Below are 14,390 nucleotides of genomic sequence, written 5' to 3' on the forward strand. Positions count from 1 at the left end.
TTTTTCCCTAAGGATGAAGGCAAATCTGGACTCATCAGCCAGCAAGTCTGACAACTAGGTCCCTTCCAGGCTGGCACAGCCAGGAGCATTGCTCAAGACATCAGCGGCGGGGGGCGGGGGCAACCAGAAGGACAGACTGGGCAGGTGTCAATGGGAAAGAGGGGTAGCTGGACTCCTCAGGAATCCCTGCCTTCCAAGGCAATTTCCCTAAGGATGAAGGCAAATCTGGACTCATCAGCCAGCAAGTCTGACAACTAGGTCCCTTCCAGGCTGGCACAGCCAGGAGCATTGCTCAAGACATCAGCGGCGGGGGGCGGGGGCAACCAGAAGGACAGACTGGGCAGGTGTCAATGGGAAAGAGGGGTAGCTGGACTCCTCAGGAATCCCTGCCTTCCAAGGCAAAGGATCTGGGCCACAGCTCCCTTGCAAAGCCAATTCCAACTCTCCAACTCTCCATTTAAGAATGCTGTAAATCGTCCTAGTGCAACCTTTCTTGGAATAAATAAATGATAAGCCCCTGGGGAGAGAGGAGGAGGGAGCAGGTTGGCTCATGCAAATCAGTGAGCCCAGCTACACAGCACTACACAGAACTAGCCAGCTGGATGGTGGAAAAAGTGGGCTGAAAGCCGGGGAGGCCAGGATAGCTGTAAAAGCTACAAAAGTCAAAGGCAGTCTCCCAGCAAGGACATGAAGGTTACCACTAACCCATACATACTGTTTGTACCACCAGCGGCTCTGGAACTGACTTTAATACTCTGTTTTCAAACCAAAATGCTTCCATATATTGCTTACAATGTACAAACGCAACACATAGAAAAGGTAACTCTACGTTGCCTCTGAAAACAATTACATAAATTCAATTTGTATAATCCAACCATGAAACCCATCTCAGATCCTAATGCTACCTCAGGGTTCAACTATTAAATTTCAAAATCCTTTAGAGTAGACTACTTAAAATTTGGGGGTAGGGGGCTCTTTGTCACTAATTTTAACAAAGACAACCTGGGCGTCTTTTGCAAAAGCTAATTATTCCAAAGAGTATAGCCCTTCCGTGTGAAATGCAAAGCATTTTGAACTCTTGCCAGACTAATCAAGTTGATTTCTAAAATGCCAAAACAGGAACTTCCTATAATAAATAACCTAACACATTTACATCTCAAATTAGAAAATCTGGAAGAAAATGTGTAGGTTGAATGCCAAAATGGAGAATACTGAAGCCTGCCCATTCCACATCCGCCTCCACCCTCTGCCCCCTTGCGTTTTCTTTAGCCTCTCCTAGAACAAGCACTGGTCCGGGTGTGAATGCTCAATTCCTAAGGAAGGCAGGGAACATAAAGTCGACTGCAGGTTTGGCTATGGGGTGGCTGCTCACCGTTGGAAGTAGTGCTGGAGGCCACCGCTTTCTCGCTAACATCTGTTCTGGAGGAGCATTTCACAATGGAATTCTCAACTTTCTTCTTCTCAGTGGTCGCGGAGGAGCTGTGGGACTGAGCCTCCATGGTGTCTTCTCATTACTTCAGCTCTTTTCTAGGGGGGAACACCTACAAAACACCACAGCGCCATCAACTTCCGGTAAGAGTAGGAAAAGATGACCTCACCCAGAAGCCCCTATGGCGGTCAAGTAAGAGACCAAAGTTTTAGCAAAAATTCAAATCTCAATGTTTCTCTATAGGTTTTCTGCCCCCACCCAAAATAAAGTTTCCAAGTTTTATTAACAAGCCAGGCAAATGTTATCTACACACCCAAAAGGAAAACAGCGGAATTCCATAATGTGGACATTTTCCTAAATTCTTCCGGGGCACAGGCCATCAAATGGTCCAAATACCTCCATTCTCAATTGCATCCATAATGTGAAACCCAAATGTCACTTTACCCTTTTAAGCCACGTCTACAATTATCTCTTCAAGTAGTCAACTTTATAGGAAGGCACATTAGGACACCTTCTAAAGCAGAAAAGTGTTTTTGCTTAGAAGTTTGAAAGAGCATGCCACAATTTCTCACATCCACGCCTTTTACTCAAAGTTCTGAATTAGGGAATTATTCAACCAACGATGTTTGCTTCTTTCACCACAACCTGAGCCACAACGTGCTTCTTCGTCCAAAATCATTCAGGTAAACCATATTGTAAAACATGCGAACCTTTTAATTCATGTGGGTTCCATTTTTGAAACAAAGTAATAGAATAACGTACCCTCCGATTCCACAAGGAAAAGCCACGAAAGATCACTGACATCAAATCCAGGGGTCACTAAGGAAATCTGAAAACTCCACTAAAGGCAAGCTCAGTCCACCCATCTTTCACTGGCTTTGTTCCTGTGATAATCACCCTACCTCGTCATTCGTCAATTTTCACTCTTTTTGGTCCACGTTCCTTTCTACAGTCCTGTTCTACACCTACAAAGAATACAAGAACAAATGAACAGTCCCCTCCTGGCACATTTTCTTCAAGTTATCTAATTACAATACCATGGTGGGCATTTTATACAACTTGTCAGCTACTTATTTTTCTGCATTTAGCAGATTCTATAGTATTCAATAAAAACAATAATTCCTAAAATAAAATAAGCAACCACCTCACCAGCTAAAATGTTAAAATACCAGATGAAATAAGTTTAATCACCTTTAACTACTATTTGCAAGGGAACTGCCAATTCCTTAAGGTACAATAAACTCTCCTTGACCTGGATTTCAAGTAAACAGAAGTCTTAAGAAACAAAAGTCTCATGGTACTGTGGGCATCCGCCTTTCCACTAACTTCCAATTCTTTTCTGAGATTATCCAGTGTCATTCAGTGTAAAACACACAAGTTATTTAAGAACAGCTTTTGTGGAATAAAAAGAAAGAAAAAGCACAAAGTGAAATTTACATATCAATTGTAAGATCCACTCCAAATTCAGAAACATCCCTCAAAGGCACTGACAAAGAGAGAAGAATGCAGATGTCCTTAGCCAGGCTGGAAGTGTATCCAACCAGAAGACTAGAGCCACCTGACCAGTGGCCCTGGAGCTGTCCAGCACACTAACTCTGGCGACCTGTTGCTGAGCCATCCTTGTTGCGCTATTCATCCAATGACAGGATCAGACAGTAGCGTTTAATCCTTTACATTGGAGGAGGGAGAGGACATCCTCTTTCAGAATGTGTTCAGCTGGGCGTGGTGGTGCACGCCTGTAATCCCAGCACTAGGGAGGCTGAGGCAGGAGGATCACAGTGAGTTCGAGATCAGCCTGGGCTACATAGTGAATTCCAGGTCAGTCTCAACTACATAGTGAGACCCTGTCTCAAAAAAAATAAAAAAACAAAACAGAATGTGTTCAAAGTTAAGGACCTTCTTCCAGAAAACCTTAAATGCCGAAAAGTACATTTAATTTCTGAAGGGACACAAATCCTCCAAGGCTTTTTCGAGCATCCAGGCAAAGAAAGCTTTAAAAATCTTGCAAGGGACCTGTTTTTTAACGCTCCGCCCACACTGATTTAAGTAACTCCTTTGATATGCCACAAGAACACAATGAATCTACATCACTTTCTCAGAGTGGCTTTGGAACCTTTGAGATCAGGGGTGCTTGAGCGCTTGCTAGGCATTCTGGTTGCTGAGTCCAATTTCTGAGGCCATGATTATGTCCCTGGAGTGGCGCCTGGGAACCTGTATTTGAATAAGCAGTACTCACTGCCAGGCTTGCTCAAGCTTTCCAACAACTGTTCTACGTTTGGTTCTGCTCACTGCTGTATACCAGGCAGGAGGATCTTAGGGAAGTCTTTGTTGACTGGATAGACTAAGGAATAAAGTGCACTCCAGAATACTGAATTCACAGCCAGCCCAATTCTCTCTCACCACCCATCACAACGATAATCAGGTTTTCATCTAGAAAGGTCTTCACTGAGCTTTCATTCCTCCCTCCAGGTTATGGACAAGATTTCTTTCCTCCCACCACCTAGTACACAGAAGAGTATGACTGAGAAAATAACCTATTACATCCCTGACCCTGTGGCTCTATGAGTCTACAGTATCTTGAGTTTTAGGCTCAGTGAGTTATCTATATACATTATATTCTTTATTTGGATTTTCTTTGAAAACTCGCAAAGTATATAAAAACTAAATATTTGGGCCAGGTGTGGTGGTAAAAGCCTATAATCCTAGCACTCTGGGAGACCAAGGTAGGAACATTGCAAATGTTCAATCCCAGCCTGGGCAATTTAGCAAGATTTTGTCTCAAAATTTAAAATGGGCTGGGATATAGCTCAATATGAAGGGCCTGGGTTCAATTCCCAGCTTCATAAAGAAAAATAATAATTAACAGAAATACTTAAACAAACCACTCTATTTTTAATCACTTAAAATAAATAGGCACTTACTATACCATCCAGTTTTATGTATCTGGGTAGAGTTTACCAATTGAATTTGGCTAGTCAGTTACAACTTTACACAGAAGCATACAAATGGACCAGAAAAATCCCATTAAGAGATGGGATTCCTAGTGAAAATTAAGTATTCTTCTTAGCAGAGGAAGCTAATTAACAGTAGTAAAAAGACAAGTCACCGAAGTTCCTTGACAAACTCGGTTTTTGTGGAGTTGTTGGGTTTTTCCCCCAAGGCAAAGGACTTCATTGTAAGAAAGCAGTGCAACCCACCCCCAGTCGTCTGAGTAGGGAAAGGTTTCAACCAGAGGAGCTAAAGCTCCAGGCGCTGCCTGCAATCGCCTTAATTAGTAGTCTTAGTGAATACTAATTTCTACCCCTTTTTGAAATGGATTTTTTAAAAAATGGGCCCTTGGTCACCAAAGAGTCTACCCTCTTCTTCTATTTTGACAACTTATTTTTGATCTCATTAGTTAGTAACTAATTATTTAAAAGTGTAGTTGATACGTGGAATGTGGCTCTTGCCAAGGCAACATCTGCTTCCTGTATATCCCTATGATTTCTATCGGCTTATTTTACCTATAAAACATAAGTTTGTCCCTGCCAGTTATCGAGAAAAAGCTTTAACATTCTGGACACCCATACCCCACTGAGTTGTACAGGAAGAACCAAGGGGCAGAAAAGGGTGGCTGCTACTGGTTTCATAAGACAGGAAGAGGGTTTGAAACTCAGCAGTAAGCTGATCATTAAAGCCTTAGGTCCTGGCCCCTAAAGGACAGGAGCCCTGGAGCGCTAGGGTTTCTGAAATAGTAACATCTGACTTATTTAGAACTAAAGTAGCAAGGAAAACTTTTAAATTCTGCTTCACTTCAAGGACTTTTCTCTGAGGAAAACTTGCCGTTGCCTTTTGAACGTGACTGAAAGAAATGAGACTTTATCCCCCACTGATAGTTTCCCCTCTTAAAACTCCATACTGTCCCCCTTAAATCCCTTCAGTGCCAAAACATTACATGCAAGATGTGCTGGTATGCTCCGTGAGTTCGAGTTCCAGCAGCTTGAGTAGTTGGGGGAAGAAAACCAACCAAACAAATAAAAAACAAAACAAGGAAACCTCTCTTGCTACCTGCCTTCCTAAGGCTTGAAGTTTCACAGGTAAAAGGGCAGGGATGAATATGCCTTCCAGAAAGCAGTGTTGGCTTTCCCCATTCAACTACCTCTGAACCTTCAGTGATTTCCCCAGGCCAAAACCCAGTGCACAATTAATTCCAGACTCTATTTAAATCTAATCTCTCCTTACAAGCATCCTGCCTGCAGGTCGGTCTTTTCTTTCTAAATTATAAATCTGAACCTGCACCAACTTCCTATAAAACAAAGCCCGTGATGCTTCCTGAAGCCGCTGACCAAGGGAGGCTGCGGCATGGATTCTCATTTAAAAGTGAGCGGGTGGGGGGGGCAATACAGTATTTACCAAATTGGAGAATTTGTAAGGAGGACCTACATTTTCTTTTCTTTTCTTTTTCTTTTTTTTTTTTTTTTTGCGGGGGGAACCGGGGATTGAACTCGGGTCCTTGCGCTTGCAAGGCAGGCCACCGAACCGCTGAGCTAAATCACCGGCCCCAGGACCTATGTTTTCAATAGCCTCAGACTGTCCTCTTCAGGGCTGCTACTTAGAGAAGCAATGGGGTAAGGTTAGGCAATCCAAAAGGGGAACGTTCATCTTCAAAAAGGAGAGAGGCGACCCCATTTATTAGGATCATGATGTTGTTCAGGCTGCGTGGTTATATTCCGCTTGGTCTGAAAGCTGTCCCGCTCTTAAGCTTTCCTGTCCCGGCACTTCAGACGGGTGCAAGACATGTTTTTCACACCCTTCAGCACTCTTTCCTGCGCCTGCGTCCTGGCTGTTCCTCGAGCCCCGCTCTGAGAGACCAATTCATTAGGAGCGCAGGCGGTGTGCGCGCAGCGTCGCCACCGCATCCATCATCATTACATCAGCGCGAGGGCGTCCACACCGCGTGCTCCTGCCCCGGGCCCCAGCAGTGCGCCAGGAATTTCTCAGAAAGGGCTCTGAGTGTCTGAGGGCAGAGGCGGTGCTCTCTTGGGGACTCACTTTGATCTGTGAGCGGCCTCAGGAGACAATGCAAGTCTGCCAGCCAAGCCGCCTGGAAAGGGGAAAACACCCAGGAGAAGGCGGGGCTGGGGCCTCCAGTTTGGATCAGACCCATTATCCTACTCCTCTGGAATACTCATGGGCATTTGCAATGTCTCTCTCTGGTTGGCCCACCAAAAAGTCCAGCAGGGCTGGCCCTAGTGGTTTCCATACAGCTGTTTTAACTAGCTGGCTGCAACTTTCCCGGCACTTTGCAATGTAACACCGTGTTGGTGTGGGGGTGGGGTCACAGGATAAAGAAACATTGAGAACACTTGAAAAGGCTTCGGGAAACCTAAGGGTGTGTGTTTCACTCACAAAATCCATTCATCATTAACCTGGCCCCCAAATGTGGTTTTCTTCATTAGCTGCCATAGAGAACGGTGGCCAAAGCACAGACACATGGCCTCATTGTCTCCCCACCCTACCCCCCTGGAAGCCCTCCGTGGAATTTCAGAGTTTAACCTGTAACAGCACAGTAGCTTTATGCAATAATGAAAAGAGACCATGAAAAATTAAAATTCTGGAAACACATGCAAAAATCATCCTTTCTTGCTCCTGGCAGGTCTGTGCCTCAAGGCCTCTGACCCACAGGCAAGCAGTATTCCTACATTGTTTAAATCTTTACATTTTTTTTTTCAAAGAGAGTACCACTGCTAAAGCCAACCTTTAAGGTTAAGGTTCCATTGAATGCAATCTAAGATGAAACACAGTTGCAGGACTCCCAGTTGGGGTTTGTTTTGGTTGCTTTTTTTGTTTGTTTGTTTGCTTTGGGTTTTTTGTTTTGTTTTGTTTTTGAGCTGGTCTGAAATTGGGCAGTAACTCTTTTGAGTGTATTTTCTTAATATCTTTAAAGATTTTTTTTAAAAATACCAAGTTAGAAAGCCTGATTAAAGATAGCCTGATGCACTTCTAATGGGTTAGAACAGCTATAGCCATGAGGCCAGAAGCAGGAGACTTGCAACAGGCGAAGCAGTGCTATTCGCAGCACCATGATTATGCCTGAAGTGAGAAATTTCTCTGCTTGTAGTTTAGGGGACTACTGCTCCAGAGGAGTGAGGCTTTCCTCAGATAAATCACATTTAGGTACATCTTCCTGGAGACTGATCAGCTGAATGGTCTACCCAATGTGCTCCTGTAGTAAAATTCCAAAACAAACCAGCTTGGTAGAATTTACAAGGCAGCCTCCTTTCTGCTACTGAAGAGTGACATTTCTCTCATTCTTTACTACTACTACTAGATCAGCTGCTACTTCGGAATAATACTCCTGGAGTTCCTGTTTAGCTGAAACTCCAGCAAACATTCTTTTTGGTAAAATGCCTCTAAAAATGTGTACTTTTCTGTAGCCATTCCTCATTTCTTAGATAAATCTTTTAGAAGACAGTTTATTTTTTACAAATCAAGAAGCACAAAGCTAATTCTAATTTTAACTTTTTAATCCGTTTGGGAAGGAAGAAATAGTCTTGAGGTTCAAGGAGCAAACTGCAGGAACCTGAAATCATCTCAGTGGATTTTACATAATTGTGAATTACAGAAAACTTCACAGGTTTGTGATGTGGATGATGACTCCTAGTGTGCAAAATATCTTTCTGAACTGAAAAATCAATTAGGTATGCATAAACTCTCTGACACACCAACAGTTCCCCAAATTTCTAAGGCTTCTTTTCCCTTCCTGTCTATGCTGACTTCTTCTTTCTGCAGGAAAAGAAGCCCACCTTCATAAGTTCTTAATGAAATCTTCATGCATTTTTAATGACTGTATTTTTAATGCACAATTATTTTTACCTTTATCTGGGATTATTTTCCCCTATGGGCAGAAAAGCCTTCACTGCAAAGTAAGAAAACTGCTATCTGTCCAAGGTGCCACTGGCAGAAGGGGGGTCCCCAAATCTTTCAGCTATTATCTTCAATGTTTCTTTGCTATTTTCTGATGGCAAATAAGCAGTGTTCAAAACAGACATCCCCAAATGGAATGAGAAGGAGGAAACTTCTACCTTGTTATGAAATTAAGTGAAATTGGTTTCCATAAATTAACTACATCAGAACTTTCAAGGAATCCATACACCCAACTTCAACCACAGAAAAGCCTGTTGGACATGAGAGTCATCATTGCTATTACAGTTAAAATCACAAGCGACAGTTTCCATTTTATTTTTCTGCCTTGTGTATTTAAAAGAAAACATCATGAGATACTTTCTCTGATCTACCAGAAGCACTTAATGGCAAACATTTTAGGAGCATATGAAGTCTCTATTTAACATTCATTCATTACCATTTCCAGGTCCTGCAGCACTGTCAGGAAGCAGGCTGCATGGCAGGTACCATGAAAGGCTGAACACCACCGCAGAACACAGTGACACCCCACTTTCTGCAGGTTAGCTGGATACAGACAATCCTCAGACAGAAACCTAGATCTGTAAGTCAGTTATCAGCTTATAAGATCAGTTAAGCTCATGAAAACCGTATCCCCTCAAACCCACATATCTCGAAAAAACATCACCACTGAGCAAATATGTCCCTTGTCTCTCTTCACTGAGTTAATGGGAATTAAAAGCTTCCACATATTTTCAGAAGAAAATTTTTGTCAAATTAGTCTTATAGCACTTATATAACTTTGGGTTCCTAAAATCCTGTGTTTACAAGGACCCTTAAAGGGAAGAGCTGTCTGTTCTGAGTAATAATGGAATTTTAAACTATTACAACAAACATTAGACCAGTACCCACTGGAGGTTAAAATCAGCTACAGAAAATGCAAAGGTACTTAACATACTTTTTGTGAAGTACTATTTACCCTACTTTATCCTCCTGGTTTTAAACTTCTGACTCTTAACTTATACATGCAATTGTAATAGCCACTTTTTCAGAATTTAAGGATTTTCAAATGAAGGTTTACTCTGTAAAAATGGCCCATGGTCCACTTATCCTATCAACTTAGCTTATCCACAAACAGCATTTTCCCACCGTCTTAATTTTGACCCTTTGCATGTTCAAACGGCCAATCCAATCCATGCCACACTACACACCCCCTGCCCAGGGAAACTGTGGTATGGAATTTCATTTTAACATCCGTAGTTCAAACAGCTGAGATGGTCCTGGATGGTTGGCCTGATGCACCTGATTCTAAGTTTCCATACATCTGAGTCATTAATGCTTCATTCTTAAGCCACTGGATGAAGTTTCTCTGCACACTGATAACTTTCTTCAGAATGAATTATTCTTTTTAAAAAAAAAATCAGGAAATGAAATCAATAACAGTGCTTAACCACCCCATTCCTCCATTACTGAAATTTGAAACTTATCTTTCATCTAAATGGTGAGATTTCTGTCTCTTTTGGTTAAAAAAAATCAATAGTTTGTAATGTAAAGTACTCTAGAGTCTTCTTATTAGGCATTTTATGAAATCTTCAAAAAAACACAGTAGAAGCAGCTAAGTCTACAGATTTCCACATGAAAATGAACAACTATAATGTCATACGCCATTGTGAAGTTATATGGATAGACTTTTTAAAAATTGCACTTAGCCCCATTATTTAATTAATTTAACTCCAAGGTGTCTGATTACACTATACACAATCAGAGGCTTGTACAACTTTACTCTCTTGCTCCCTCTCCACACTCCTGGCCCCCTCCCCTACCAAAAACAATGTAAAGGAAAGAAAAGCCCCTCTAGCTGTTTCAGGCCAGCATTCAATCCAATTTACTGCAGGTAGAATTTATATGTACAGTGCATGCCACAACAAAACCACAGTGTGATGCCAACACAGCCCTTCAGAAAGTTTTCCCCTAAATCTCTGGAAAGGAGCTTTAAAAGAAAGCAAGGATTACAGTCAGCTAGAAGGTAGGGAGGGGACTTACCTCAAACCCAGCCATGCGGAAATCGGAGCAGTAATTCTACAAGTCGACAGAGTACGCTTTCAAAGCTATGATGGTGTGAGGAAGTGCCGGGCAGCCTGGCCTGTAGGCAGGACTAATACATTGATGACTAATGGCTGGACCCAAGCAGACAATGAATTTGGGGCTTGAAAACTAACAGAAACCATGCAGTACTTTGACAAATGGGCTTTCACGATTTCATTCATTGAATAACCTTTAAGCACAAAATTGGCTGCGGTTCTCTTGGGAATGATATGACATGTTGCCGGACAATGATGTAAGTATTTTCTTTTTTAATTATGACTCTTACGCAAACTATAAGAGCACCATATACAAGGACACAGCTATAGATACCACAGATGTAGAACTCAACACAATATTGCCTTTCAGGAGGGGGCTGAAATGTTCCAGTGCCACCTTATTAACTATGTAATGGCTTTTTCATTCAGCTCCTTTAGAAAGCCATAGATTTTCTGAGACATTTTGTCGGGTTGAAATATACACACCCAGAACAAAAAACACATTCATGTTAAAGGAGTGGGGTGGGGGCGACAACAACAAAAAATACAGTGGCAATGAGTAGCTAAGAAATTTGGCCCTAAAATATAGTACATTTAGAATTACAAATGGAAAAGGTCTCATTTTCAGGGGCTAGGCAAAGGAAAATGCCATAAAACAACAGAGACACCATGTAAAAGTTTGCAATCAAATACACTTACAAGCACATTTAACATTCAATTTCTTTCCAACGGCTTTTCTCCCCCTCTTCCTGGTGTTAATTAGCCTTTCCACTTAGAAATAATAATCTCAGTAATTCTTAAAGAGGGAATGAAATATCCAAAGTGTCTCTAAATTAACAAGTGTCAGTTACTCCACACAGCATCGCCTTCAGCGCGTCCTAAAAACTTAAGAAAAGGATCTTAAAACAGGAAGCTTAGAGAGCTCATAAAACTGTTGTTGGAGCCAGGAACACATAGCATATTTAATCTGCAAACTGTGAGAGTCCACAGTGATTTCAGCAAGATCTGAGGCATGCCCTCCAGGTTTACTGGGATCTGGGATTAGGGGGTTGATAAGAACCTCCACTGCCCATGGACATGTTTTTCTTCTGCAGTTAAACACAAATGCAGGGAGACATTTGACTGCTGCTTGGCATTACTGCTCAAGTTATATAAAAGCTTTGCAGCTCCTTTTGCTGTCAATATATCAAAGTTTAAAAAAAAATCATCAAAGTGTGAAATTTCATTTAAAGTCTTCGCCAGTCTACAGCTCTATTTCACAGGCCCATCAAATAAAAGTAAAGATGAAAAATACACTGAAAGTACTTGAAAAAGTTTGCAGCGGTACTCCTGCCCCTGTTGTTGTTTATTCTGTCTCCCTTTATTTGCTTTGAAACTAGAACAGATCAATTTTCATCTAGAAAAATGACAACGTGAAGTGAAGGGTGCCAGCTTCTGCCAGGCATTAATGAGAAGACAACCTGAAATCATTATTAGAGTGGAATCGTTTGCTTAACAAATAAATATATACGTATTTGTTTCTTCTGTAGTCATTTCAGTCTTTTAATTGCCTCTCCTGATGATGTTAAGTTCGCAGAAAATTTCTCGAATCTTCCAAAACACAGCAGACGACCCAAGAAAACGAATGCCAGCAGAATTTAAAACCTCCTTCAAAGAATTCTTTAGCTGGGGATTTACAACAATTGCATAAAGAAGAAAAGTCTGACTTTTAAGATAATCTACTATAGTCTAAAAGCATTAACATTCCATTACTAAGGTTTTCTTGAGCATTTCATGACTCACTGATTCACTTCTCCTTCAAGACTGGTTTTTTCTTACTGCATTGCTGTCTCCATGTGGGTGCATGCAAGGACGATCATTAAATTGTTTCCTTTCATAAGCTCCCTAACTCTGCTTTCAGCTGGGGGTGGGGAGGGGATCTCAGGAAGCAGGATACCTTGCATAGGAGCCAGGACCTCTAAAAGGCGAGCCCAGAGGAAGTCGGAAACCTAGACAGCACACAGGTAATTAAGGAAACTTCACTGGTGAAGAAACAAAGGCCAGTCCAACTTTTAGGCTGGGGCATCAAATTGATAAATTAATGATTCTTTCATTAAATAAGTAATGAAATAACTGAACAGGGCCATTTTTCATCAGTGCTGAATTTTCTCATTTCTGTCTGTGGTCCTCTGTAAATGAGACACATACAATAAAAATGTGTGTGTGTGTGTGTGTGTGTGTGTGTGTGTGTGTTGTCAGGATTCAATCAAGGAACACAAGTATCTTAAAAGCACAGGGAATTGGCAGGGGTCAGGACCAACGCTACCAGCCTATTAGCAATAATTCAATCTATACCTTTGAAAGTGTTTGTGCTTGTGTGAAATTTCACTAGACATGTCCCACACTGAATTCATTCATGCATCTTAAACCAAAGCTTCCCTAGGCTGATTTTAAGAATTATATTTCCTGAAAGGATCTCCCCTTGGGCAGAAAGTTTCTAATTAAATATCTTTTAGTATAAAATAAACTCTGTGCTCCTTATAAATACGTTTTTCCAACTAATTTAAATGTTATTTCATGTTTGTTTTAGGTTTGACTACAATCTAACTGTCCAAGTATTTGTGTATCAGGTTAAGAGCAGTTATTTCCTAACATAAATAAATTCTAAGGATACTTCACATCCTTTGCTAAAACCAATCACCACTTTAATAAAATCCCTTCAACTGAAAGTCTGCGCTGCTTTAGAAAAATAAAGAAATTGGGGAGTTATTTCCACTATTTTAAAACGTAGCATTTTCCTCCTTCAAAATAATCTTGACATATAATTAAGAAACTGTCAGACTATTATTAATTTTTAATTTAAAACCTAAATGAAATAATTACAGGAATCAATCAATAAGGAACCTATTCAAATTACAGAGCAATTACATAAATACTCAAAATTAATACTTTAGGCCAATTCTTGAAGATTTTGGTCTATAACACGGGAAGAAGTCAAACCACACAAAAAAGTGTGCCAAGGAGAGGCGGAATCCTCCCTGCCTTAAATAGAATGGAATGAGATCATTTCAGATGGCCAAGGCAGGGGCCTCCCACCATCCATATCCAACGCGCTCGGGTGCAACTCTTTTCTGAAAAGTTAATTTATTACCACCAGATACATATTTCAAGGATCTAAAAAAGAAAAAAAAAGACCTAAACTAAAATCACATTTAGTAGAGAAAAGCCCAATTGCTTGCAATTTTCAGCCGAGTGTCCTTACTGTGCTCTGGAAAGACTAACTGAGGAGAAGAGGGAGAGGAGAGCGGAAGGTGTTTTCAGAACAAATATACTAATGGCATAGCTCCAGTATTTGCAGGGGCCGGCCCCCCATACCTAGAAGGAAAGGGCTTTTTTACTGGAAGACGCAGACAGTCCATCATTTCAAACTGATGTGGCAGCTAGAAAATGTGTAACAGCTGGCAGAGAGCTGAGAGAAAATGTTTTACATAAATATATGTACATATAAACTGGCGGAGGACCATGAGCACTGTACCCAAGGCCAGATCTATCCGGCAGTCTACACCAGCGAGATAAGAAAAGGGGGATCTGAACAGCAGCTGAGGAAACCTCTTCATTCTCTGCTCACAGACTCAGCTCCTCAGCTAGGGAAGCCCGGTGGGTCCTGTGCCTCCCAGGGCATGACATCTCACAGAAAAGGGCACGTGAGCACAAAGTTCAGAAAAGCATAAAAGGCTGGGTATAGAGTGGAGCGTCTGGGTCGAGCAATCTGCTTATAAGTCTCTTCACAAACTCTCCAAATCTGGGGATCAATTCCTGCTCCCTCTCCACCTCCTCCCGCTCATTTTCCGTGCTGCAACTCCAGAAAGTCTCTGTCCCTGCAGAGAGATACATTCCCCCATCAGCTCTACGTAAAGGCACCCCCTGAAACGATTGCTGCAAAGGCCACTGCTACTTTGTTCGGGGGCTCTGTGTGTGCGCGCGCGCGTGCGTGCGTGTGTGTGTGTGTGTGTGTGTGT

General features: G+C 41.7%; 1 protein-coding gene across 3 annotated transcripts in view; it reads right to left on the reverse strand.

Moving 5' to 3' along the window:
• The window catches only part of Gli3 (GLI family zinc finger 3), a 296,986-nt gene that overhangs the window by 281,402 nt on the left and 1,194 nt on the right, over positions 1 to 14,390 (reverse strand). For 2 of the 3 annotated variants that reach the window (XM_010610855.3, XM_010610854.3), the window contains exon 2: positions 1,373 to 1,541. The exons of the other annotated variant lie outside the window; for it this stretch is intronic. In XM_010610855.3, coding sequence (XP_010609157.1) covers positions 1,373 to 1,499 — 127 coding nt within the window. In that variant the 5' untranslated portion in view covers positions 1,500 to 1,541. The remainder of the gene's footprint in view (positions 1 to 1,372; positions 1,542 to 14,390) is intronic. 3 annotated transcript variants of the gene reach the window in all.

This window comes from Fukomys damarensis, unplaced genomic scaffold, assembly GCF_012274545.1.
Source record: "Fukomys damarensis isolate Sample0158 unplaced genomic scaffold, DMR_v1.0_HiC HiC_scaffold_17, whole genome shotgun sequence".
Taxonomy (NCBI): Eukaryota; Metazoa; Chordata; class Mammalia; order Rodentia; family Bathyergidae; genus Fukomys; species Fukomys damarensis.